Source organism: Saccopteryx leptura, chromosome 3 (assembly GCF_036850995.1).
Source record: "Saccopteryx leptura isolate mSacLep1 chromosome 3, mSacLep1_pri_phased_curated, whole genome shotgun sequence".
Taxonomy (NCBI): Eukaryota; Metazoa; Chordata; class Mammalia; order Chiroptera; family Emballonuridae; genus Saccopteryx; species Saccopteryx leptura.
In genome coordinates this window covers 63,001,638-63,028,621 of record NC_089505.1, presented here as the reverse complement: position 1 = coordinate 63,028,621, position 26,984 = coordinate 63,001,638, and the positions used below count along the sequence as shown (strand labels likewise).

The following is a 26,984-nucleotide window of genomic DNA, read 5'->3' as shown; positions in this document are numbered from 1 at the left end:
AGAAGCAGATGGGCGCCTCTCCTGGGTGCCCTGGCCAGGAATCGAACCCGGGACTCCTGCACGCCAGGCCGACACTCGACCACTGAGCCATCCGGTCAGGGCCTATAATATTTTTATTTTATTGATTTTAGAGAGAGAGGGAAAAAAACATTGATTTGTAATTCTACTTATTTATGTATTCATTGGTTGATTCTTTTATGTGCCCTGACTGGGGATCGAACCCTTGACATATCGAGATAATATCTAGATAACTGGCCTACCTGGCCAGGGCCTTGCCTCTCTTTTTCAGAAATGCACCCCCCATACTATCCCATAACCCCAGCCCCACATGAAAGAAGCACTCAGAATTCTCTATAGGATTTTTATTGGTGGTGGTGGGGGGAGATATAGAGCATAACAGAGGAAGTCCTTGGCACAGAGGTCGGGGGTGTGGGGAATTTCAGAGCCCCCTCCTGGGGCACAGCCACAGAGGGAAGGGGCAGCCTTCTTTGTGTTCAGGAGAAGGTAGTTTTGAATTTCTCCTTTGCTTTGCTGACTGTGTCTGAAAACCAGTTCCTGTAGGGAAAGACGGGGCAGAGGGTGTCACTGTGATTTTGTCTCCCCTAGGATGCCCAAATCCTGCTCAGGGTTCCCCCCATCTGTGGGACAAGGAGGCGCCGTGGGCTGGGTGTCCCAATTTCTGTGCCTCAATGTCCCAGATGCACCAGAGCTCCTTTGCTTTGGCCTGGCTTTCAAGGCCTGCCTTCTCGTGCTACCAACCCTTTCTCTAAGCCTTCTCATGCCCTGGCTGCCCCTATTCATTCAAGGGTACTTTCCAGAACCCTTGCCCTTGCAGGCTGTTCCCGAGCAGAGAGCACAGGGAACAGAGCGCTACACCTCCTTGATTGTTTGCATGTCTTCCGGCCTTCCGGCCCTTGCACTCAGACTCACAGGGAACATTCTTCCCAAATTCCTCAGCCTGGTGGATGTTCCTAATCACCAGGATTTCAGTTTAAAGGGTTATCTCTTCAGAAAAGACCCAGTCAACATGTCTGCCAAAGCCCCTCCTGACCCCCGTTTATCTTCTCAGTGCTTAGCTCTATCTGGGCTAATCTGGAAATTTACTGATTTATCGTCTGTTCTCCCTACCGTCACTCTGCCTCCCAGAAGGTCAGATTTCTGTGAGCTAGGCCTTCATCTTGTTTATCACTATGATTCCCCACATTGCAACAGCTCCTGGCACTTAGCAGATGCTCAATAAATATTTGTTCAAGAATAAATGATTCTCTAACTCACCAAACGGAGCCAATGTTGGTTAAATCCTGTGTTGAGCATTTGCAATGTTCCAGGCGCTATGCAAGTGCTGTACTTGACTTCCCCTCAGAATCAACCGTTTTACAGATAAGGAAACTGAGGCTAGTGATCACACAGGGGGAGTAATGAGTCTTTGCCAACCTATAATCCCAGGCCTGTCCAACCCTCAAGAGTGGGTCCTTCATCACCACCCAGGACTGTTTCTACAGTGTGGTTGGTTGGGGGAGTCAGGAAACCTGGCCTCCAAGTCTGAGTACTCTGAGATCCAGCTATGTGAGCACAGGGGATTTTGTGGGTTTCTTTTTTTTTTTTTGGTATTTTTCTGAAGCTAGAAACCGGGAGAGACAGTCAGACAGACTCCCGCATGCGCCCGACCGGGATCCACCCGGCACGCCCACCAGGGGGCGACGCTCTGCCCACCAGGGGGCGATGCTCTGCCCCTCCGGGGCGTCGCTCTGCCACGATCAGAGCCACTCTAGCGCCTGGGGCAGAGGCCAAGGAGCCATCCCCAGCGCCCGGGCCATCTTTGCTCCAATGGAGCCTTGGCTGCGGGAGGGGAAGAGAGAGACAGAGAGGAGGGAGAGGGGGAGGGGTGGAGAAGCAAATGGGCGCTTCTCTTGTGTGCCCTGGCCGGGAATCGAACCTGGGACCTCTACACGCCAGGCCGATGCTCTACCACTGAGCCAACCGGCCAGGGCTGATTTTGTGGGTTTCTCAGTCAATACACCCCAGCCATGCCTGGCCTGTGTTGACGTAGAGAACGGCGTCGACCTGGAATGCTGAGGTCTCTGGTTCGAAACCCAGGGCTTGCCCAGTCAAGACACATACGATCCTGACCAGGCAGTGGTGCAGTGGATAGAGCGTTGGACTGGGATGCGGAGGACCTAGGTTCGAGACCCCGAGGTCGCCCAGCTTGAGCACAGGCTCATCTGGTTTGAGCAAAGTTCACCAGCTTGGACCCAAGGTTGCTGGTTTGAGCAAGGCCTTCGGTCTGCTGAAGGCCCACAGTCAAGGCACATATGAGAAAGCAATCAATGAACAACTAAGGTGTTGCAACGAAAAACTGATGATTGATGCTTCTCATCTCTCTCCATTCCTGTCTCTCTGTCCCTATCTATCCCTCTCTCTGACTCTCTGTCTCTGTAAAAGAAAAAAAAAAACAAACCACATACAAGCAGTAATTATGAGTTGATGCTCCTTGCTACTCCCCCTGTCTCTCTCTCCTGTCTCTAAAAATCAAAATATAAAATCTTTTTTTTTTTTTTTACAGAGACAGAGAGAGAGTCAGAGTGAGGCATAGACAGGGATAGACAGACAGGAACAGAGAGATGACAAGCATCAATCATCAGTTTTTCGTTGCGCATTGCAACACCTTAGTTGTTCATTGATTGCTTTCTCATATGTGCCTTGACCACGGGCCTTCAGCAGACTGAGTAACCCCTTGCTTGAGCCAGCAACCTTGGATCCAAGCTGGTGAATTTTTGCTCAAACCAGATGGGCCCACGCTCAAGCTGGCGACCTTGGGGTCTCGAATCTGGGTCTTCTGCATCCCAGTCCGACGCTCTATCCACTGCGCCACCGCCTGGTCAGGCTAGAGATATAAAATCTTAAAAAAAAAAAAAAAAAAGCACCCAGCCCTCCCATGCCCTGGGAAGGGTCCTAACCAGGTCTTCCCAGGAAGTTCGCTCTGTTTGATGTAGTCAATTGCTGTCCGGAACTTCTGTCCCACGTTGCTTCCAAACTCCTTCAGCTTGTCTGGGATGCTCTCGAGGGTGCTGGCCGCGTCTGGGGCCGCCCGGGCTGGAGCCGGGCCTATCCAGAAGATGCGCAAAAGTGCAACAATTTCAGTATTGGGAGCCCTTTGGATGAGCTTCCGGGGTGAAAAAGGAGGCCCTTGGATGTGATTCTTGGGGATCATGGCCTTAGAAGGGGTGGGAGAGGGTACTGGAGCCACCAGATGGAGCTCAAGCTGCTGAGTATTGCCACCTGCTGGACTTCCTTGGAGAGAACCTTGAGAACCCACCTGGCGGGGTGGCAGTGAGGGTGGTCAGTGGGCAGTAGGGGAACAAGGGCACAGGAGGGGACCCAGAGCTCTCAGGGGTGCTCTAAGATTGGACCCCAGCTTCATGTTCCCAAATCCAAACTCCCAGATTCTCCTATCCCACCCGCTTTTACCTTCCAAAACCATCAACAGAGCCACCACCAGGACCGGGAGCGACAGGATGAGCCTCATGGCTGGGCTGGAGGCAGAGGTAGAGGTGGAAGTGGTCAGTGGCACCCCTACCCCCTACCCTGAGGTTCCTCCACCCCCTTTTTTTGTGCTCTTGGTATGTATAGAAGGTCCCTCTGGGCACCGAGCACCAACCTGAATCAGTTGCTGGACAGCAAGGGTAGCAAGTCCTAGCTTGCCCTGGCCTGGCCTGGCCTTTATCTGCTGGGGCAGAGGCGGGGCAATCTTGCCCCTCCCCCGAGGCTCCCCTGGAGCCTGCGCTCTGTGCCCAGCCACCTTACCCTCTTCCACCCCTGGCTGGCCGGGGTGGGGATCAGGTGGAGCATAGGCAAGTCCCTTAGCTGGAAGCCTCTTGCTGTTCATTCCCCTTACCTCAGAATCTGACTATTGGGGACCTCAGCTTGGGCCTCTGACCCCTCCCATCCTGCACCAGGAGTCTTTCGGTAATTTATTGTTAGTTAGTAACTTAGTTCATATTGTGTCCCCAGGTGACCTCTTCCATCCCTTCCTCCTTCTTAGCAGGCCTCTTCAACTCAAACAACTTTTTTTTTTAATTGATTGATCTTAGAGATACAGAGGGAGGAAGGGGGAGAGAAGCATTCCAATTGTTCTACTTAGTTATGTGTTCATTGGTCCCTTCCCGTTTGTGCTCTGACTGGGTATCAAACCCGCCATCTTGGTGTTACAGGATGATGCTCCTACCCACTGAACTAACCAGCCAGGGCTCAAACAACTCTTACTCTGTGCCCGTGGGGGCCCCTCACACTCCCTCCACGCTCACTTTCAGACTAGCCCTTCAAGCCCCCACCTCCTTGCAGCAGGCAGCATCTCGGCCTCTCTGGATGCTCTCTGGAGTCTTTTTTTTTTCTTTTTTTTTTCTTTATTCATTTTAGAGAGGAGAGACAGAGAGACAGAGAGGAGAGAGAGACAGGGGGGAGGAAGCATCAACTCCCATATGTGCCTTGACCAGGCAAGCCCAGGGTTTCGAACCGGCAACCTCAGCATTTCCAGGTCGACGCTTTATCCACTGCGCCACCACTCTCTGGAGTCTTAACTTCACAGTTCTCAACCCCCCTTTTAGGGAGGGGTTTATCAGCCTGTCTAAACCACAGAACCTCATGAGCAAGGCTCCCCGCATGTGCCCCTCCATGCAGTCCACTACGCCCCCACACCCTTCCATTGCCCTTACCATTGTTCAAGCCCCCAGAGTCCCTGTAAACACGCCATCTGCTCTTCTTCAGCCTCTTGGGCCCTCCCGGTGCCAAGCTGCCCCTCCCAGCACCATATCCGCCCCCAGGGGCTGGAGTCCAATGCTTCTTCCCTCTTCCTCCTCTTCCTCCTACGCTGCCTTTGACCGCCAGTGACCCCTGGCAGCTCAGGGGAGGGTGGCCCCAGGCCCCAGACTCTAGGTTGGCTGGCCTCATGCCCCCACACCCACGTGTTAGTCCCGGGTTAAGCGGGGATGGTTGTGAAAGAGAGGTACAGACCAGACCCTGGCAGGATTGCAACACCCCTCGGGCCAGCTCAGCAGCTTCCAGTCTGCCAGCCCCTAGCTGTCTTCCCGGACCTCTGCCTTCCCCATGAGCCCAGTGCTCTCCCGACATCCACCCGAATGTCTGCTCCCCTCCTTTTCCTGCCTCACAAGAAGAGAACAAGTTTGCTTTTGCAGTTTCATCCTCACCTCAACTATAGGGGTTTTCGGTTACAGACAGGGAAATTGAGGGTTCAGCCAAGAACATTCAAACGCTCACTGAGGAGTTGGGTGTGGGGGTGCTCTTGGTCCCCCCCTTTGTCAGACTCCAGGCTGCCTCTCCAGATCACTGCTGGGGGCAGTCTCCGCCCCAAGCACCCCCTGCCAGCCTGTTTCCTGAAGTTCTTTCAAACCAGCCCTTGTCCCGCCTCTGAGAACTGACGGGACCACAGTGAAGTAAGTGGATGGTCTCTAATCAGACGCTGTCTTTGTGCATAAGAATTCAAAATTCATCTTTTCAAGTGGAAGACATGGCTGATGTTCCCTCCCTCATTGCCATCTGGGGACACTGAGGCTCTGAGAGGGTTCAGCAGGAACTAGACCCCCTGCCTCTGAGCCTACTGGCTCTTCCCCTCCTCGCTCAGCCCTTGGTGAATCAAGAAACTCTGGACCCCTGCAGTGACACAAGCTCAAGCCCTGGCCTGACCCCTGTCCCCTTTGGTGGGAGCCCTGCTCTGCTGCTCTTGAGAACTGAGGGGTGGGGAGAGGACAGCACCTATGGGTCCATGAGTGGCTTTAACCCTCACCCCTCTATCAACTCGCAACTTAGTCTCCCAGCCCTGGACTCCAGGGGGCTGTGCAGATTCTCACGAGAGGTTCCTTCCCCTTCTCTCTCCAGCCAGGACCCTGCGACAGGAGAAAAGGAAGGAAAAGGAGGGTAGGGGACAAGGAGGCACTGCTCAGAGTGAAGGGACTTGTGAACCCCGAGGCAAAGAGATAGGCAGAGGGCTCAAATGTGACAGAGTGGCAGAGGGGACAAACCCTTGTGGAGGAGGAAAAGACAAAGAAGTTGGGCTGGGCAAGAGAAACCAGAGGGAGGAGAGATAAAGATAGAGGCGGAGGAGAACAGGCGGCCAGAGAAATGGAGCCTCCTGGTAGGAGCAGGCAGACAGGCCAGGGGAGGGAAGGAGGCAGGATCAGGTATGATGGATGGAGAGAGTGGAGAGAAGAATGAGTGGGACAGGATAAAAGCAGCATAATGGCCGTGGTCCCGGGTCTTTTCAGTCCCCGCAACTCCATGAAGCTGGGCTCAGAGAGGTTGATTTCACCTAGGTAGGAGCAACTGCAGGATTTAACCAAAGGGTGGATTTGTTCTTCTTAGAACCATGTTTCAGGGAAAGGAAGAAGAGGCACAGGAGAGTGAGCAGCAGAGAGAAGCAGAGACAGTGAAAGGTGAAAATCTCAGAAAGGGACAAAAGGAAGTAGAGACAGAGAGTTAAAAGAGTCGAGACAGCTTGGTTGGTTAGTGAGTTGTCCTGATATGCAAAGGTTGCAGGTTTGATGCCTGGTCAGGGCACATGCAAGAATCAGTCAATGAATGCATAAATAAGTGGAACAACAAATCAATGTTTCTTTCTCTTTCTCCCTTCCTCTCTCTCTAAAATCCATAAATAGTTAAAAGAGAGAGAGAGAGAGAGAGAAACAGACATACACACACACAGTCAGCAGGGACAGGACTGAGAACCATACTTGGGGAAGGAGAAACTGAGGCTGGAGCTGTGAGAAATCACACTCAGACCCCACTTGCTGCTATGAAGCTTGCTGAACTTTTATTACATCAGGGCCCACCAGAGGGACAGCTGAGACAGGAACAGGCCCCTGTAGGCTAGGGAGGCATGAGGGCACGGGGTGACGGGAGTGGGGTACTCCAGGCTGCATGGCCGGCACTCATTGACTCTCCTTGGGCACCGCGGTGGGGCTGACCCCCAGGGTGGACTGCATCTTCTCCACCAGCCCTGCCCACTGGCGCTGCATGTCTTGCACCAGAGGCTCGAACCAGTTCTTGAGGCGGGCCTGGAAGGCCTCCGCCTGCAGGCGCATCTGGTTGGTCTGCTCCTCCACCTTGGCCTTCAACTCCTCCACCTGATCGTGCATGTCGTCCAGGCGGTCGCGCGCCCGGCTGCCCATCAACTCCAGCTTCCCACGCAGCTGCTGGCCCCAGGCCTCGGCCCGCTCCCGCAGCGGCTGGGTGGCCCGCAGGTGGCCCTGCTCCATCAGCGGCAGGAGGCGCTCGCGTATGACACCCACCCCGCGCTCCGCGCCCTCGCGCGCCCCAGCTTGGTAGACGGCCAGGCGCTTCTGCAGGTCTTCGGCGTCGCGCAGCAGCCTCTTGCGCAGCTTGCGCAGCTGGGAGGCCAGGCGGCTGCGAATGTCATCGATGTTCTGGCCCAGCATGTTCTGTGCCTCGCTGCGGTACTGTGCCAGGCGGGTGCGCACGTCCTCCATGTCCGACTCCAGCCGGGCCTGCGCCGCCTGCAGCTCCTTGGACAGGCGGGCATGCGTCTCCTGGGTCACGGGGCCCAGCTGCTCCTCCAGCTCCGCCTTGTAGGCCTTCACCTCCTTCATGGTCTCCTCCATCAGCATTCTGCAGGCAGAGAGGGCAGGAGGGAGTGTGTGTGTGGAGAGAGAAAAGGGTGGGGAGGGCAAGGTGGGGACAGGGACAGAAAGATCCAACAGACAGAGAGGCCAAGAGGAGGAGACTGAGACAGACAGGAGCAGAGATGAGCAGCGGACTAGAATGATATTGGGAGATGGAAAGGAACATGCCAGAGACAGGAAGAGCTGCGAAAGAATCAGAGGGAGGTAAAGCCAGGAGTTCAAAATAGAAAGAGGAAGCAATAAATGAGCAGATGCCCTAAGACTTCCAGATCAGTGGAAGCTGAGCGTCTGGAGGAACTGCCCATCTGCAGGGTCAGGGGCCAGTGTGGATGGGGACACTCACGTCAGTTCCTCGGTGACCTGGGTGCTGAGCAGCTCCTCCTGCACCTTGTTAGACAGCGTCTGTACCCATTGCAGGTAATCCCAGAAGCGGCCCAGCGCCTGCTCCCAGGGCTGGTTGGACTGCCTCAAGCCTGGCTCCTGCCCCAGCGTCACGTCCTCCTCCACATCGGCCTGACATCCTGTGTAGAGCAAGTTCATGGCCGTCAGACTCCTCTGCTCTCTCCATGCACACAGTAGGTGCTTCACAAATGCTTTCACGTGCTTCTTTAGAGCACTGGTGGGCAGGGAGAGGGTGGAAGGACTGCTCACCACCCTCTCCCTGTGACACACAGCACCAGTGGGCCGGGCTGCTGGAGAAGGTGCAGTTTACCTTGGGCAAGAGCCCCCCACTCCTGCAGTGCCCAAGGAGAATCAAGGTGTTTCATCACTTGACAAGCATTTACTGTCTATGTGTGCTCCATGCTGCAGTGATGGAGAACAGATGTAATCACAGCTGACTTAAGTATTGCTCACTACCTGTCTGATAACAATGCATTAAAAACTGTTATAACCCCCATTTTAAAGATGGGAAAACTGAGGCCCTGAGAGCTAACAGTTGCTCAGAGCCAGAGAATGTCAGAAGACGCCTCAGACCTGGGCCTCCTCTGGAGGAGACAGACTAGCAGAAGAAGGGATGCAGGGATGGAAGGGATCGGGAGGTACAGGTAAGGATAGGAGGAGGAGGTGCAGGGAACCGGAGCAACCCCCACCCCATACCTGCAAGGAGTGTGACCACCAACACAGCCCACAGAACCTTCATCTTCAGTGCCCGTCAGTCTGGGGGAAGAGAAACTGTCACTCAGTAGCCTGTGGGGACCTGACCTGTGGTGGCGCAGTGGATAAAGCCTCGACCTGGAACACAGGTCACCGTTTGAAACCCTGGTCAAGGCATATATGGGAGTTGATGCTTCCTGCTCCTCCCCCCTTCTCTCTCTCTTTCTCCTCTCTAAAACGAATTTTAAAAAGAGAGCCAGTGTAGACTCCTCTCCTCACTTAGCCCCAGATCTGCAACATCCTAACTAATCACATCACAAACATTTACTTAGCAGCCCTTCCACTAACTCCCTCATTGTCTTCTCCTATCTTTTCATCCCCAGGTCGGCCTTCCTGCCAAAATTCCATGCCCTCTTCCAGGGTTCAAATTCCACTCACCCATCCTCCCCGAGTTCCCTGTGAGCCCCAATTGTGTGTTCTAAATTCCAAGCTTGCATTCCTCGCTTTACCTGCACAATCTAAGTTCCACCTTCACATCTGATTGCCATCTTCCACATATTAGCTAATTTAACCCTCATTTAAAAGTCAGTCAGGCCTGTGGTGGCGCAGTGGATAAAGCAGCAACCAGGAATGCTGAGGTTGTCAGTTCAAAGCCCTGGGCTTGCCTGGTCAAGGCACATATGGGAGTTGATACTTCCTGCTCCTCCCCCCTTTCTTTCTCTCTCCTCTCTAAAATGGATAACTAAAATAAAAAATAATAAATAAAAAATATAAGTCCTCCTCAGTCAATGCCCTAGCTGTCCCACCACCAGCCCTGAGCCTCCAGTTAATGGTGAGCACCAGCAGATGCTCAATAAATGGGTGACAATTCCTGGGCTCTTGCTGTGGCTCATCTGCTTATTCCATAGGTCCAGATGCTCCCTCACCCCCATCTTCTAGCCCTTCTAGATGAGAAGGATGTCCTTGTGCCACCCACCCCCCATTCCCCCAAGGTCCAGTCCCCAGCCTCATTCTCAGCTCCTGCTTTTGTTCTGGCTCAGGCGTAGGACAGTCACCTCCTCCTCCCCACCTCGTCCCCCATAGAGACCCTGGGCTGGTCTCTGTGCCCCCTTCTGCTTCTCACCGGCTCCTGGGCTACCAGTCCTTCACCTCGGCTCTGGCTGAGTAGGACTCAGGGATTCCAGACTCCTCCAATTATAGGGCTCCCCCTGCCCCGCCCACTCCTCCAGGGCTGGGGCTAGGCCAGCCCCCAGTCACGAGGTGGGCTGGTCCCCCCTTCACACAGCAGGGAGGGGGAAGGAGGTGGGGCTTGGAGGCCCTATGACGCCCCTAGCCCCCATGTGGGGAGATGACATCTCACCCAGTAACTTGGGCACCCTCCACCATCCTGTGGTTTGGGCATGTTAGGGGAAGAAGCAAGGCAGCCACTGTAAAATCGGGGGAGGGGGCTGGGGGCCTGAAATCTGGGGTCAGAGGAAGGAGGGGGCTGGGGGCATGGGTACCTGGGTCTGAGGGAGGGGGGAAATGAGATGGGGGAGGTGGGGACAGTAATACATCTGCTAAAAGCCTAGGCTTTGGGAATTAAAGCTGGATCTTTTTTTATTTTACTGGTCTCAGAGAGAGAAGCATTGATTTATTGTTCTACTTATTTATACATTCACTGGTTGATTCTTTTTTGTCTTCAAAAATATTAATTTTTTGCCTGACCTGTGGTGGCGCAGTGGATAAAGCGTCGACCTGGAATGCTGAGGTCGCTGGTTCAAAACCCTGGGCTTGCCTGGTCAAGGCACATGTGGGAGTTGATGCTTCCTGCTCCTCCCCCCTTTCTCTCTCTCTCTCTCCTCTAAAATGAATAAATATAAAAATAAAAAAATAAAAATATTAATTAAAAAAAAGATTTTATTTATTCACTTTAGAGAGAGAAGGGGGAGGAGCAGGAAGCATCAACTCCCACATGTGCCTTGACCAGGGAAGCCCAGAGTTTTGAACCTGCGACCTCAGCATTCCAGGTCGACGCTTGATCCACTGTGCCACCACAGGTCAGGCTATTGTTAATTTTTTAGAATTGATTTTAGAGAGAGGGCCAGAAACATTGATCTGTTCCTGTATGTGCCCTGACTGGGGATCAAACCCATAATCTTGGTGTATGAGGATGACACTGACTGAACTACCCTGCCAAGATGAAACCTCAGTCTTAGTCTTGGCTCCCTCTTTGGCTGTGATCTGGGCTCAGGTGAGTGCTTCTCTAAGGCACTGTCCGCATCTACGAATTGGATGGAAATCCAGCACAAGCATTGTGGATTCCAGGAGCTGCCTGAATATCATGCCTTCCACAGGGCTAGGAGCAGTTGTGCTGCCTGGTTAGGACTAGAGACTCTGGAACCAAACTGCCCATCTGGAATCTGGCCTGTCAGCTGCCATCTGTGTAACCTTGGGCAAATGACCAAGCCTCTCTGAACATCCCGTTTCTCAGTCCACAAAATTGGGAAAATAGCTGGACTTACACCATTGTTCAGTGATGCAAGAAGCCACAGTAAGCCCTTACTTAACCTCATCGATAGATGGTCCTTGGAACTGGAGCAAAATGTTTAACAAAACCAACTATACCAGGGGCTAATTGATATAAACAAGAAAGAGTAAAGCCCTGGCCGAGTAGCTTAGTTGGTTCGAGTCCCCTCCAAGGTTTTGGGTTCATTTCCCATCAGGGCACATACAAAACTCAACCAATGGATGCATAAAATAATGGGACAAATTGACGTCTCTCTCCTTTCTTCTAAAATCAACAAAAATTAAAAGTTTCTATACCATCTCACCATTATAAGGGAAATGACAAAATGTTATTCAAGAACCTGCTGTAGCCTGACCAGGCGGTGGCACAGTGGATAGAGTGTAGGACTGGGACGCAGAGGACCCAGGTTTGAAACCCTGAGGTCGCCAGCTTGAGTGCGGGCTCATCTGGTTTGAGCAAAAGCCCACCAACTTGAACCCAAGGTCGCTGGCTCCAGCAAGGGGTTACTCGGTCTGCTGAAGGCCCGCGGTCAAGGCACATATGAGAAAGCAATCAATGAACAACTAAGGTGTTGCAACGCGCAATGAAAAACTAATGATGCTTCTCTCTCTCCGTTCCTGTCTATCCCTCTGTCTCTGTAAAAAATAAAATTAAAAAAAACCCTGCTGTAGTCTATGTATTAAGTACTGAAAACATTCTTGGCACACAATGAGCCCTATATTAGCTCTGCTGATTGGCTTTAATGACCCACCTCCCTAGCAGCTGTTACATGAATCCAGCTGTTGTTTCACAAGGTTCAGAGTCGAGGTGGATGGTGAGGCCACACAGAGAGAACTGGAGCTTGGGTTGGATTCCACAGGGTCAGGGGAGGCCACCAAATGCCTGGTCCCAGGAAGGGGGCCTCAACATCAGCCAGGCCTGTTTGCTTTGGTCTCAAAAGGTGCCGATAGGGAGGTGTTGCGGTTTCTCCAAGCAATAAAGGTTCATTTCTGCCCAGCAGCCTCCCTCCCCAGATTGTGGTATTTGTAGAGGTGACAGGGGTGTTCACTTGAGCCCTCGACGGCCAACCAATCCCTCCTCCCTCCAAGCATCAGATACCTGAGGCACCAGTGCCCCAACCTACACCCCTCCATCCTGACCCTTCACCCCAGCCCAGGAGCCCTAAACTTATGCCATTCTTCCATTAGGCAGATTCTGAAGTCTTCCCAGGTGCTTGTATCCTTCATAAGGCTTATGGAAGCTCTGGCCTTCCCATCAGGAAGAAGTCCTAATTCCCCAGCACTCCCTGCCCTTTTTGGAACCTGGAAACCCCCCACCCCCCACCCCAGTCCCAGCTCACAGGCAGTCTCCTGCAGCCACTTTGGCTGGCCAAACCAGGGCCACTGACCACAAGACCACACCCTCTTGGACAGGGAAGGCCTGTGATGTCCTGGGGGGGTTGAAGTCACAGGAAGGCTGTGATCCTGGGCCAGGTTCTTCCCCTTGGCCTCCTAACAGCAGCCAGGACTGACTCCTTTCCTGTGTCTCCATTCTGGGCTCCAAACCCTTGGCACCCCCTGCTGGCCACTGTGGGAAAAGTAGGATGGAGGAAATGAATAAAAAGGGGCACAGACGGGTAGGAACACCAGGCCTCCCACTTTTTTTCATGTATATTTTTTTGTTTGTTTTTTCTGTAAAATTTCCCAGTTCTTCCATAACTTATAAACATGATTTATACTGAGGAGTGGGTGGGAAAGCGGGTGGGGGCAGACAGGGGATGAGAAGCTCCTCTTCTTGCTGCCCCCTCGGGGCCAGGCCCCAGGGCCCTTTGGGGATAGGGATGCCCCAACACCTCCCTGAGGTTGTCTGGCCACCTATGCCCCTGGGGCTCAGAATTGGGCGTGCCCCTCGATTGGTTTGGGAGCCCCCTCTGGGCCCACTGCCCCTGGTGCTCTAAATCCTGAAACCGCCCGTGGTTCCAGAATTCCCCACTCAGCCACTGGGGTGATGGGTCTCCTCCTTTCTGTTGTACCCCCACCCTGACCCCCAAGGAGGGAGGGAGGGAAGGGAGGGGCTTAGGTCTCCCCTCCGTGCCAGAGGGAGGGGGCGGTGGGATCTGAAGGAGGGAGGGTGTGGGAAGCAGAGGCCAAGAGGGGCTCAGCCGATGGTGAGGCCAAATCCGCACTGGAACTTGTTCTTTCGGTGATTCAGGAAGGCCCCGAGGGCCAGCGTCAGGGGCAGGGGCGGGAGCTTCTTCTCCAGAGTGGCACCCACGATCCAGTTGCTGTCCACGGAGCCTGTGGGCAGACAGCTGCGCTGAGGGCCATCTGCCAGCTTCCCACTGTCCCTGTGCAGTCATACTCCAGGCCACCTCAGATCACCAGCTAGAATGCTAGCTTCTAGACCCGTGAGCGTGCTGTCCCCTGAAACCTCTTCCTGCACCCCGAGTACTTTCTCCCCAGCTCATTCCCCTTGGCTCGAGCCCTCCCCTCCGGGAAGCCCTCCACAGGCTCCCCTAGCTCAGTCCTGTCCACCCCAGGTCCCTGCTCTCCAGGATGGGTCTCTCCTTCCTAATGCGATCCCTGTGAAGACAGGTTGTCCCCAGCACCCTTGGAACAGGCTAGGCCTAGTGGGTGCTCAGTATCTGCTGAATGAAAGACTGAGCCTGGGCTGACCTGTGGTGGCACAGTGGATAAATCGGTGACCCAGAATGCTGAGGTCGCTGGTTTGAAACCCCAGTCTTGCCCAGTCAAGGCACATATGAGAAGCAACTACTATGAGTTGGTACTTCCCTTCCTTCCCCCACCCCTTTCCTCTCTCTAGAGAAAAAAAAAAGACTAAGCCTGATAGATGTACTCCTGGCCGGGGCTATCCCCACGTGGGAGGGAAGCCCACTCGCTTCACTGGAGCCGAGCTGGAACCCCAACCCAGCCTCTCCTGGCGGGCTGACGAAGAGCAAGGGCTGAGAGGCTTCAGAGGCAAAGAAACCCCTGGGCTGCGTCATGGTCGGTGGAAGTCCTGCCCTGGGTTGACCGGGTGGACTTTGGGGTGGTCTTCTGAGAACCTTCCTTCATACCCAAACCTGAGAAGCACTGAGGCCGTGATTCATAAATGGACATAAGGATCAGAGGTGGTCAGCCTGGGGGGAGGTTCTGGAACTGGTAGTGCCTGTGCAACCTCCAGGCACCTCGTTTCCACTAATGCCAGACAAAAGGGGTGGGCAGGATGTGCTCCAAGTTGCCTTCCACTTAGGGAGAAAAAAAGAGGCCCAATGCCCTGGCCGGGTAGTTCAGTTGGTTAGGGTGTTGTCCTGACATGCCAAGGTTGTAGGATCGATCCCAAGTCAGGGGACATACAAGAATTAACCAATGAATACATTAACAGGTAGAAGAACAGATCAATGTTTCTCTCTCTCTAAAGATCAATAAGCCCTGGACTGTGGCTCAATAGATAGAGTAGTGTCCCGGCATGCTGAGGTCTCAAGGTTTGATCCCTAGTCAGGGCACACCGGAGAGGCAAACAATGAGCGCACAACTAAACGTAACTAAGTGGAAAAAGTGATGCTTCTCTCTCTCTCTCCCCCCCTCCCTCAAATCAATGGGAAAGAAAAATTTAAATATATTTTAAAAAGTGCCTGACTGGGGTGACACAGTGGATAGAGCATCAGCTTGGGATGCTGATGTCCCAGATTTGAAACTCTGAGGTCATTGACTTGAGCATGGGCTCACCAGCTTGAGCATGAAGTCATCAATATGACCCCATGGTCGCTGGCTTCAGCAAGGGCTGGAGCCCCCAATCAAGGCACATATGGGAAGCAATCAACGAATAACTTAGAGCCACAAAAAGTTGATGCTTCTCATCTCTCTCCCTTCCTCTCTCTCTCTCTCTCTCTCTCTCTCTCAAAAAACCCAAAAATATATTTTAAAATATAAAAATAAAAAAGGACCAAGTGCAGAGAAGGGAGAGGGCTGCTGGCTGGGGTGGGGAGGAAATGTGGTTAGGTGCAAAACTCAAGGCCCCGCCCCCACCTTCTTAACAAGCATTCCGGGGTAATATGGAGGCCTTCAAAAGTCCCAGCATGCTGCTCGTCACCATCTCCTCTGGCCTACACCCACTCAGAACTGAGTCACCTCCTGCCCATTTTCCAAGTGGGGAAACTGAGGCCTGTACCTTTGAAGAGGAGGTTGGCCTTGGGCAGGTCCAGCTGGTACCCGAAGGAGACACTCGTGTCCTGCATCCTCGTGCTGGCCTCAAACTCCACGCCTACCTGCAGCTGGAGAGGCCAGGGCAACCCAGAGTCAGCTTCCCAGACTGGACTCCCGGGCACACAGCTCCTGGCAACCCAGACCTGGAAGTGTGCCCTTGGGGCCGGTCTCCCGACCAGCTCACCTGGTCACTGGCTTTGTGGTAATATGTTGCATGCATGCCTGCCTGGCCCAACGTTACTGTAGCCAACCAGTTGTTCACTGTAAGACAGCAGGGTGGGGGGGAGAGGAATAGGTTATCAAGGGGACTTAGAAACCCAGGTCCCCGCACCCCTCAGACCCAGGAGTCCAAGTCCCAGCCCCCACTCCACCCTTGGGCCCCAGGCTCACATGTGTATTTCCCAGCTAGAGACATGACAGTGCCCTCCTCCCCAGGCCGCCGGTGGTAGACCAGCTCTCCGCCTAGAGCCAGACACGGTGTGATACTCTGAAGGTAGTGGGCCACGAGGATTCCTGCGGGTGAGATGACAGGGTTACCTGGGATTGGTGATCAGTTTCTGCCTGGCCAGGGTACTAGGCCAACCTGCTCCAGGCAGCCTGGAAGGCTGGCCCTTGCCGGAGGCTCAGGGCGTGCTCTCCAGCCTCCCACATGTTCTCCGCAGAGTTCAGAGGGGAATGGGGTCAGCCTCCCAGATCCCGTGGGACCTCATCTGGTCTGCACAACCCTGTGCAGCCCGCCTTCGATTACCACTGTTTACACAGGAGGCTGAGGGAGAGAAACCACTCACTCATGGTCACAAAATGTGTGTGTACCACTCTCCACTGGGAGAGGCAGGAGGGGAAGGTTAGGGGAGACACATACTTTGGGTGCTAGATGGCATGGGTTCAAATTGCAGCCCTACCTTGCTCTGGCCAGATAGCTCAGTTGGTCAGAGCGTCATCCCAATACGCCAAGGTTGAGGGTTTGATCCCTGGTCAGGGCACATACCAAGAGTCAACCAATGAATGTATAAATAAAGGAACAATAAATCGATATTTCTTTCTCTCCAAACATCAATGAACTTAAAAAAATATATAGCCCTCCCACTTTTCGGTGGAATAATTGCAAGCCACTGATGTTACTTCCCTGTAAAGTAGCCTAAAGGACGGATGTGGGCACAGCGATGGCGCATGCCCAGCGCTCGTGAGGACCGAGCCTCTGCCACTCCGCAGCAGGGATGGCTGGAGGCCCCTGGGAGTGTTTGCTAACAGGTGACTCTTCATTGCTGGGCTGAGACTTATTTGTGACCATCTGTGGAGCCCAGGAGAGCAGACCACACAAATGTGATCTTACAGGCAGGGAAGAACCAGGGAAAGACAGAGTGGGGGACACAGAAACCAGAACGGAGCGGAAAGACGAAGGGAAGATCCTCTGGGGAGAAACCCACAGAGACTGAGCAGAGACAAGCTGTTAGGTCACGTGGCCCAACAAGAAAGAGGAAGACCCCAGGAAGGGAAAGGTGGGGGTAAGCAGACAGGATGGAGGAGGCACAATGGATAAAGTGTCAATCTGAACGCTGAGGTCACTGGTTCGAAACCCTGGGCTTGCCTGGTCAAGGCACATATGGAAGGTGATGCTTCCTGCTCCTCCCTCTCATGAAAGTGAATAAAACCTTAAAAATGGAAAACCAGGCCCTGGCCGGTTGGCTCAGCGGTAGAGCGTCAGCCTGGCATGTGGGGGACCCGGGTTCGATTCCCGGCCAGGGCACATAGGAGAAGCGCCCATTTGCTTCTCCACGCCCCCCCTCCTTCCTCTCTGTCTCGCTCTTCCCCTCCCGCAGCCAAGGCTCCATTGGAGCAAAGATGGCCCGGGCGCTGGGGATGGCTCCTTGGCCTCTGCCCCAGGTGCTGGAGTGGCTCTGGTCGCAACAGAGCGACGCCCTGGAGAGGCAGAGCATCGCCCCCTGGTGGGCAGAGCATCGCCCCTGGTGGGCGTGCCGGGTGGATCCCGGTCGGGCGCATGTGGGAGTCTGCCTGTCTCCCCGTTTCCAGCTTCAGAAAAATACAAAAAAAAAAAAAAAAAAAAAAGGGAAAGGAAAACCAGATGCCCAGATTTGGATTGGCTGAGGCAGCAGGGCAGGAATGGGGGTGGGGGGATAGAATAAGTAGGTGGGCATCTCTAAGAGGGGGCTGTCAGGGGGCTAAGGAAGGCCGAGGGTTCATGGCCAGGACGTGGTGGTACATTCTGAGGAGACTGGGGTCACGGGTGGGCTGGAGCTAGCTGCTCTGGGCCATGCAACAATTCAGTGCTTTGCTTCCTCCAACAAGCAGACAATACAGTCAAGTCCCCAAAACTGTTAAACTGTTACCAGCATACCACTGGGCATGATCATCCATTCAACTGGGGGAAACTGAGGCCACCGAAGGAAAAGTGGTTATCTATGATTATCTAGAGTCACAAAGGGATTTAAACTTACTGGCTTCTCAGCTCTGCCAACGGCTGGGACTGAAGGCCATGAGACCCCCGAACTGACTCCAGCATCCCTCCTCTGGTCTCCTGGGCCTGCAATGCCCCTTGCTCTCCCAGCTCCCACCCTACCCCCAACTCTGCCCGAGCCTCAGCCTCTCCCAGCAGCTTCCAGAGGGACTCTGCTAAAGCACAACTCTACCCCGTTCCCCTGCTCAGAATCGGTGGGGTCTTCTCACAGCACAGCCTCAGGGCCCCACGTGGCTCCCAGCAGCTTCCACAGGGAGCCATTTCCTCTTCCCACAGGCCAGCGGGCCACACCTGCCTCCAGGCTGCATGAGCACAGAGTTCTCCACTCACTCTGGCCCGTGCACACGTTGTCTCCCTTCCTCCTGCCTGGCATCCCCGCCCCCCTTTGCTTAGATGGCCAACTATCTGTACCTAAGTATCTCGTAGATTTGGCTACTTCTCAGCAGCCGGACCAGAGCCACCCATGGGACTCCGGAAGCTGCCCCGCCCTGGTCCCCCTCTTACCCCTGACTCCTGTCATCAGTGAGAACACAGCACTGAGTCTGCGTGAACCGAAGCCCAAGTGCCGGCTTCTGTGCTGAAGTCTCTCTCCCAGCCCCCCACACCCCGTGAAATCTGGCTCATCTCCACGCTGTACCCCCTTCTCTGCTTCCCAGGTACATATCCTGGGCCTCTGGCCCACCGCTACTGTGCCCAGGACTCACCTCCTCACAGGCCCTTTTCTTGAACATCTCACCCCTCCCTGCGTTGCTAGCTCCTTACCCCGCTCTTAGCCAGACCCAGCTCCCCTGGCACGGGGGCTCCCTGAGCCAGGGTTTTGTGGAGACCAGCAGCTCTCACCCAGGGTCCATTCATTCTGTAGGGTCCGGAGCAGCTATGAAGTACCCGGTGCGTCCAAACCCCACATGGAGAGAAAGTGGGTCAGAGGTCTGCAAGAGCAAAGAGCAGGCCTCGGGCGAGGGGCAGAGCCAGAGACCTGGGAAAGATGTCCTGTCTGCCGATCCACCTCCCAAACCTGCTGGGCAAGGGCAGGTTTGGGCTACCACTCCCAGGCCTTTCCCCTGCTGAGCGGGGGCCACACCAACACTCACTGGGGAAGTCACTTGGGGCAGGCACTCAGGTCGGGGCAGCCCCTAAAAGTAAGGTGGTTCTTGACCCCAGCCGGACAGGACTTCTTTTTACAAACCGCCCCCCCCCCCCCCCATGGAGTGCCCTTTTCCAAGTGCTAGCCTTCTCTCTACCCTCCCTCAGACTACACATGGCCATTTTAGACACTGTCTCTGTTACTCCAGGTGAGACAGCGTCCCCTGTTGCAAGTTCTCGTAGTAACATGGACCTTTCCTGAGTAGGATTTCTCACAACAGCAATGAAGTCACTGTGCAGTCATCTCTTTAAGAACAAATGTCTCTCGCTCTGGCCCCGCACCCTGTGAGGGCAGGAGGGCTGTCTTGGTCCTGCGCGTCCCGGCCCCGCTCTATCCAGGGCCGGCACACACTAGGTGCTCAAAATGAAGCAGAGGCTCCATCGGGGCCAAGGCCATGGGGAAGGACCCAGGTAGAAACACGGGCCCTTGAATTAGGACGTGATTCACGTTCTAGCTCCTCTGCTTCCTCACTGGGTGATTCTCAGTAACTGATTTCACCCTGGGCCCCGGTTTTCTCATTTGTGAAATGGGGGCCATAAAAACAGACACCCCTGTCACTGTGGGGAGGCCGGAAACACAACACAGGGCGAGCCTAACTACACACCTGGCCTGGAACTTAGCACTGAGGATGTGTTCCCGCCGAGTCCTTCTGCGAGAGGCGGTCACTGCTACTGTGCCTTTGGACAAATGAGGAAACTGAGGCTCAGAGGGGTGCAGCCACCAGGGTCCTGAGTCCAAACTGTTGGTGGTAAGTTACTCGTGTGTTCAGCAGATACCAGGTCCGCAGGCCCTGCTTTCATTAATGTCTGATGGGAGAAAGAGGAACCCAGAGGCCAGTGTTGGGGAGCATAAAACCACAATCCTGGCGAGCTTGCTTGGGGGGGGAGGGTTGTACCATAGAGAACAGCATGGACTCTGGACTCCTATTCTCTGTTCCTCCAGGAAGCACTTCCAGTCTCTGGGCCTCAATAAGATGGGGACAATGGCAGCACCTATCCCATAGGGTTGTTGAGAGCATTCAGGAGCTATTTACTGCTCTAACCAGTGCCTAGAACAACTGAACAAAGGAGAGGATGCACATAACAGGTTTAGGATCTAAAAAAGGGTGGAGGTAAAAAATGGGAATTGCCATTACACAGCTCACTTCTTTCTAAAAATTTACTTACTGATTTTTTTTTTTTGGCAGAGACAGAGAGAGGGACAGATAGGGACAGACAGACAGACAGGAAGGGAGAGAGATGAGAAACATCAATTCTTCGTTGTGGTTCCTTAGTTGTTCATTGATTGCTTTCTCATATATGCCTTGACCAGGGGCTTACAGCAGACTGAGTGACCCCTAGCTCAAGCCAATGACCTTGGGCTCAAGCTGGTGACCCTTCCTCAAACCCGATGGGCTCACACTCAAGCTGGCGACCTCAGGTTCTCGAACCCGGGCCCCCCACGTCCCAGTCTGATGCTCTATGTATTGCGCCACCACCCGGTCAGGCCGATTTTTAAAAAAAACTTATTTATTTATTCATTTTAGAGAGGAGAGCTCGAGAGAAAGAGAGAGAAAGGGGAGAGGAGCAGGAAGCATCAATTCCCATATGTGCCTTGACCAGACAAGTGAAGGGTTTTGAACTGGCGACCTCAGCGTTCCAGGTCGACGTTTTATCCACTGCGTCACCGCAGGTCAGGCTACTTACTGATATTTAAAAAGGAAGGGGAAGACACACAGACAGAAATGTTGATCTGTTCCTATATGTGTCCTGACCAGGGATCAAACCTTTAGTGTTCTGGGATGACACTTTAACTAACCAAGTTTCCCAGCCAGGGCTACTGCTCATTCTTTGTTCAGTATTTTCTGAGCACTTATTCTGGCCCCACCAAGGTTCCAGGCACTGGGCATACAGTGGTGAGGAAGCAGGCAATTCCTGGCCTGAAAGAGCTGACATGGACAGGAGACAAGCGATCAAGAGTGAGACAATTTCAGAGGAAAGTGCAGGGTGAGGTGATGCCACGAATGTGCACACTTTAGTTACGCAAAGTCTTTTAGTGAGGCCTTGAGACTCTTTCAGCCATGTCAAAACCAGAAAACAATTCTAAGCAGTAGAAACAGCATGTGAAAAGGCCCTACGGTAGAAAGAACACAGTGATCACAGGAAGTGTCAGAAGAACTCATATGGCCCAAATGCAGTGAGTGTGTGAGCAGAGGGGGTGACACTGTCAGAGGTCAGAAGGGAACAAAAAATGTTCCTTGTCTTCATAAACACACCAACACTCACTGCCCAGGAGCCTGCTCTCCATAACAAAAAATATGGGAATCATCAGCTCTATCCTTCCAGCTCTTCAAGCCAAAAACTCAGGAGTCACCTGGACTCCTCTTTTATCTCCCATATTCCATCCTGTTCGCAAATTCCATCACCTCCAGTTTCAAAGCATATCCAGATTCAGCTACTTCTCATCCTTATCCACTGACCCTCGGTGGGTCCTTTTGTAATCTCTTCTGCACGTCAGCACAAGGGATCTTGTTAGAGGCCAAGTCTGATCCTGTCTCTAGCAAATTCCTCCAGTGGCCTCTGACACATTCAGAGTAAAGACCAAACTTCCACAAAGCCTTGTGTGATTTGGCCCTGACTCCTCTGACTTCTATTATTCACCCTCACCCACCTTCTTCCTTTACTATATCCTCGCTCCTCCTTGATGTTCCAGTAAAGGGTCCTGCCTCAGTGCGTTTTACCTGCTGTTTCCTCTGGCTGAAAAGCTCCTTTCCCATATACTGGCTTGGCATTGCCCCTTCCACCCTTAGTCTTTGTTTATGTACATCATTTTTTCTTTTTCTTTTTTTAAATTTATTTTTTCTGAGGTGAGAAGCAGGGAGGCAGAGACAGACTTCCTCATATGCCCGATCAGGATCCACCCGGCATGCCTACCAGGGGGCAATGCTCTGCCCATCTGGGCCGTTGCTCCGTTGCACCCAGAGCCATTCTAGCGCCCGAGGAGGAGGCCATGGAACCATCCCCAGCGCCTGGGCCAACTTTGCTCCAATGGAGCCTTGGCTACAGGAGGGGAAGAGAGAGATAGAGAGAAAGGAGAGGGGGAAGGGTGGAGAAACAGATGGGCACTTCTATGTGCCCTGGCCAGGAAATCAAACCCAGGACTTCCACATAACAGGCTGATGCTCTACCACTGAGCCAGCCGGCCAGGGCCTCATCATTTCTGTATGTACTGCTTTATGTGTGCCTGCCTCCTCTAAAATGGAAGTTCCCAGAGGAACTTCCAAAGATTTAACTCTTTCTTCATCACCTTATTCTCTGTGCCTACAATAAATACATACACAATCAATACTCACTAAATAAATATAGAGAAATCAAAGAAATCCAGAAACAAGAAACAAAAACAAATCAATGAACAGATAGAAGTGCAGCAGGTCCTGCCCCCAGAAAACCCAAACAAGAATTTTCCTTGTCTGCCTCCATATCTCAGATTACCTGTCTCCTCCCCAACTGCACATGGAAACAGCCGCCCTGGGATTGGTTCTGTGTCCTCAAACACCAGAGCCCCACAAGTAAGAGTCAAAACAACTCACTTTCTTGGGATCCATTATTACACACCTGATCACCTTTTAAGCATTTCACACACATGAACTTACAAGACTGACGCAACAACCCTGTGAGGCAGCCCAGTTTAACAGACGAGAAAACCGAGGCCCACAGAGGTGGGGTCTGAATCTGCTTTCTGACCAGATACTATGTTGCCTGATGTTTCAAAGCCCCTCCTGCCCATGACCATTTCTCAGATGGTAGAAAGGAGGTCCAGAGAAGGAGATGAATTTGTTGGTAAAGCTGGGACTGTAATTTCACTACCCCCTAAACCCTGCTCCTCTTACCTGAACCCACCAGGACATCTGGGTTCCCCAGGGTGACAGCTGCTGTGAAGTCAGAACCCCGGTACTCCCCGTCCACCTGCCAGTTCACAAACTTCGACTGCTGGGTCTGTGGGGAAGGAAGGGGAGTGTGAGGGCAGCCTGGTGGTCAGCACGGCCGGTGGGGGGGTAGCCGACTAGACTCCCACTCACCTGGATAGCCATCTTGGATCTGAGGCCGGGGCCCAGCTGGTGAATGACCTGAGCATTGAGGCTGCCACTATTGTCCATGTCACCGACCAACACAGGGAATGCCTGTGAGGCAGAGTAAGGTAACGTAAGAGGTTAGAGATCAGAGGCCTAGCATTATGGAAGTACGTAAGTGGTGGACCCAGATGAGAAACTCAGAATCAGAAAGCTTCAGATTGAGGCCCCCTTTTCAAGGAAGCCCTCCTGACTACTTAGGCTGAATCAGGTTCCCTTCAGGGCTCCCATGGCCTTTGGGTTCCCCCAATTCAGCCCTACTCACCCTGGACTGTTACTCCCTGGGAACAGACCTGTCCCCTCTCTCCTCTAGACTGTGAGCCCCATAGCTGTTTGATTCACTGTTATATCCCCAAAACAGAGCTGGGCACAGAAGGGTGGTACAATGGAGATCTGTTAAATAAATGAATTTATTAAACAGAATGTTAACTAATTCAGTTTCCCAACTCCTTGTGCGCCCCGGCCTCCTTCTAGGCCTCTAGTTTTGATCCCACTTCCCCAACCTAGCCTCCGCACAGCACCTGAGAGGGCATTTCCAAAGCATAAACCTGACCCTGACTTTCCCTAGATCAAATCTTGCACGGCTCTCCAGTGCCCCCTAGAGAAAGCCCAAATGCCTAGTTTGGCATTCAAAGCCTCACGCAGCACAGGGATGGGCAGAGAGCAGGGGTTCAGGACAAGGGAACATCTGATGTTGCAAAGTATCTTGGAGAGAGACAGTCCCCCTCACAACACCTTCAGCAGCTCTGGCCTCCTATTGACAAAGCCTTCTGGCTTTGACCACATATTTGTTAGAAGGACACAATGAATGAAATGAAAAGAACCTTACCTCTGTGGGACTCAGTTGCTTTGTCCCCACGTACGTGACCCCGAAGTGGTAGTTGGACTCCCCGATTGTGCTGAGGGCTACTGTGTGGTTCACCTGAGAGAAGAGGGAGGGCTGTGGGGATGAGGCTGTAGGCCACCCCCAGTAAGCCCAGCCGAGCCCATCTCTAGCACCGTTCCCCTCCAGCTTGGGATGGGGGAGACCTGCCCGTTGGGCTTCCCTATGGAGAAGGAAAAGACAGGCATCTCTAGGCTCGGCAGGGAGTAAGGACGGGAAGGTGTGGTCTGACTAGAGATTTACATTTGATTTTAGTCAAAAACCAAGAAGTGATTTATACTAGAGATTTAGGGAAAGAATGTACTGGGGTTGGGGCTACCTACCTGGCACCTCACTTCTGCCTGGATGCTAAGGAGGAATGGACAGCTCTGGATTCTGGGTCCCTAAACACCACTATTGGCCTCCACTGAGAAGTCAGCCTGGCACTGTGTCTCAGAGTCTTTTCAAGTACCAAGGAGCCCATCATTTAGGGAGGACTAAGGGGGTTGTATGGATGGATGCAAGGGGGTGGTTGGGATGACTTCTGGAGGCAGGAAGGCTCACCTGGAAATGGTTACTCAGCCCTTTGTTGACTGTGAGCTTGACACCTTCCATCTGAATAGGAAACAGCTCTAAAGAAGAGAAATGCTGTCACACTTCATTCACACTCACACATACACACACACCTCCACCTCTCATCCCAGATTTCCCCTTTCCAAGGAAACACAGCAAAATATCCCACAAAGTATTCAACCAGTAAAATGGCAGTCTAGCCTTATGAATGGGGCCCGGACTAGGTAGAGCCTTTGCCTTCATCCAAATCCCAGTGTCACTACCTATCACTGTGTTACCCTTCGGAAAGTTACTTTACGTCAAATATGAAACCTGTGATGACTCTCACCACACTGCAAACATTCAACGAGTTAACATACACTGAATGCGGGAACAGAACCTAATAAATCTCCAACACTTGACTATCACGATTATTTCAAGCCAGGATCCAGACGCCCCGGGTTCCCCTCCCACTAATCCCTGGCTGACACTGTGACCTTGGGCCTCAGTTTCTTTGTCGATCACAAGAGGAGGCTGGCTTGGCTGATCCCTGCGGCTCCTGAGGTCCCTAAGGTTTTTCCCTCTACTCCTATGCCATTCCATCCCGAGGTTCCACCATTTGATCCCGTCGTTCTAAGCCTCAAGTTCAACGTTCCACCATTCGACCCCAACGTCAACTGCTAACGCTGTTAAATAATTCCAAAGGTCGGTGCCAATTTCCAAGGTGGCTTCAATGTGTGCCCCCTTCCCCCGAGACACGGGCCATCACACCTCCGCCGGGTCCCTCGCTCCTCACCTTTGCACTTCCGGTGGCACTCTTCGAACGTGCCGGGGTTGGGCAGGCAGCCGCAGGCCCCATCGTCCGCGCTATCTGCAGCGCTAGTAGCTACATTCCCGGGGGTCCGTTCTGAAACTCGACTCGCACCAGCCCCAGCGCCCAGACCGCCCCCGAGCGGCGGCAACGTGAAGCCCGAAGAAGAGGGCGGAGGCGGCGGCAGTCCCACGAGGGCGGGCGCAGGCGGCGGGGGCGGCCCAGCGGGCGGCGAGCTAGCGGCCAACACGTTCCCCATGGTCGCCTGCAAGGAGAAAGGTCGGAGGGCAGAGGTCAGGGCCCGCACGCTCCGGGCCAGCACCCCAGCCTACCCCAGCCCTGCTCCAGGGCCCTGTTCTCACTGGCTGCAGCGCCTGTTCCCGGCCTGGGCTCCACTGCTACCCCGTGCGCCACGCGCAACCGAACCCACTGCCGCCGCCGCCACCACCGTCGCCCCGCCCCGTCTAATCTATTGGTTCAGCATTCTCTAGGTTCCGCCTACTAGCTTTAGCGCCTGGTCCTGCTATTGGGACCATGAATGGCGGCTCCACCCACTTCTTTGGAACATCCTTTTTTATTGGTCCCCACTAGCAAGCAGGTCAAAGCACACCTCCCCGCCCTTCCAATTGACTCGTGGAGCCCCGCCTATTGGTTCGCGACACCGCGGGTTCCGATGCTCCTCCACCATTGGTTTGTACGGAACACTTTGCAACGCCCATTGACTAGCCTCCGCCCCTTTTTAGAAGGCGCCCCTCTTATAACTGGCCGACTTTGGCCCTTGCAGCATCCTAATTGGCTTCTGCATGCACGGTGACATAATCGGTCTGGTGTGCTCATTGGCTAACGTGCCAGGGTCGAGGGACACGGGTAAAGGTGGGTTGCGCGGCAGAGGCTGCTAGGCAGCAAGGTCAGGCCTCGCGTCCCACAAGGCACCGCGGCAGAGGGGCAATCCCCAGTCCCAAGTCAGCGACCGAAAACCGGAAGTCCTGGTCCTTCCCACAGTGCCTCCGGAGAATTATAACCGGTTATGTGAACTCTCTCTTGCCTGTTGTACCCACAATACCCTTCACTTGTTTAACGCGACAGTTGCCACAGACCCACCCCTCTCGTCACCCGTCATGCCTTCCGCCCCCCTGCTCCCCGCACTCCGTACCTCGGTCACTGCGGCTTCTATTTTTGGCCCATTCATTTCTATCCCATTACCCAGCATGCCTCATCCTCATTCATTTTAGGTTCATTGCCTATACTACCTTTAGCCTATTTCTGCCTGTTCACTTACATCGTTTTTCTAGCCCTTCTTTAATTAACTATCATGTTTTGAGTCTATCACCCAGCATGGCTGCGGGCCCCTATTTCTCCACTAATTTGTCTCTGGCTCATTCATGCAGATCATGTCCTGATCTCCTTTTACATTATTCATAATTTTGCCTTTGGCTTCTTATTCTTACTTGCCATATCTACCCATTAAACCTGAACCTGTCATACTTAATCACTACCAGTTTTGTCTCTGTTCCGTTTATTTCTGTTCATTATCTGTTAGACTGCTGTTGCACTGTTTCCTTTTCATTAAGCACGGTGCCCTGGACTCCGC

At 53.4% G+C, this 26,984-nt stretch overlaps 3 protein-coding genes across 3 annotated transcripts; all 3 read right to left on the bottom strand.

The window, feature by feature from the left end:
* Positions 1 to 347: 347 nt before the first annotated feature.
* Positions 348 to 3,573, bottom strand: APOC1 (apolipoprotein C1). The gene is made up of 3 exons (XM_066371851.1): positions 3,469 to 3,573; positions 2,958 to 3,105; positions 348 to 555 (listed from the first exon to the last, which is right to left on the bottom strand). Exons 1-3 carry the CDS (start codon positions 3,524 to 3,526, stop codon positions 495 to 497), a joined length of 267 nt encoding a protein of 88 aa, XP_066227948.1. The 5' UTR covers positions 3,527 to 3,573; the 3' UTR covers positions 348 to 494.
* Positions 3,574 to 6,801: 3,228 nt separating this feature from the next.
* Positions 6,802 to 10,005, bottom strand: APOE (apolipoprotein E). Its single transcript, XM_066373666.1, has 4 exons — positions 9,871 to 10,005; positions 8,751 to 8,810; positions 7,996 to 8,173; positions 6,802 to 7,638 (listed from the first exon to the last, which is right to left on the bottom strand). Exons 2-4 carry the CDS (start codon positions 8,791 to 8,793, stop codon positions 6,942 to 6,944), a joined length of 918 nt encoding a protein of 305 aa, XP_066229763.1. The 5' UTR covers positions 8,794 to 8,810; positions 9,871 to 10,005; the 3' UTR covers positions 6,802 to 6,941.
* A 2,882-nt stretch (positions 10,006 to 12,887) lies between these two features.
* On the bottom strand, positions 12,888 to 25,855 carry TOMM40 (translocase of outer mitochondrial membrane 40). Its single transcript, XM_066373665.1, has 10 exons — positions 25,756 to 25,855; positions 25,379 to 25,658; positions 24,595 to 24,662; positions 23,998 to 24,090; positions 23,118 to 23,219; positions 22,929 to 23,034; positions 15,831 to 15,953; positions 15,625 to 15,701; positions 15,406 to 15,508; positions 12,888 to 13,532 (listed from the first exon to the last, which is right to left on the bottom strand). The coding sequence occupies exons 2-10, from the start codon at positions 25,650 to 25,652 to the stop codon at positions 13,393 to 13,395; spliced, it is 1,086 nt and encodes a 361-aa protein (XP_066229762.1). The 5' UTR covers positions 25,653 to 25,658; positions 25,756 to 25,855; the 3' UTR covers positions 12,888 to 13,392.
* Between the last annotated feature and the right edge of the window lie 1,129 nt (positions 25,856 to 26,984).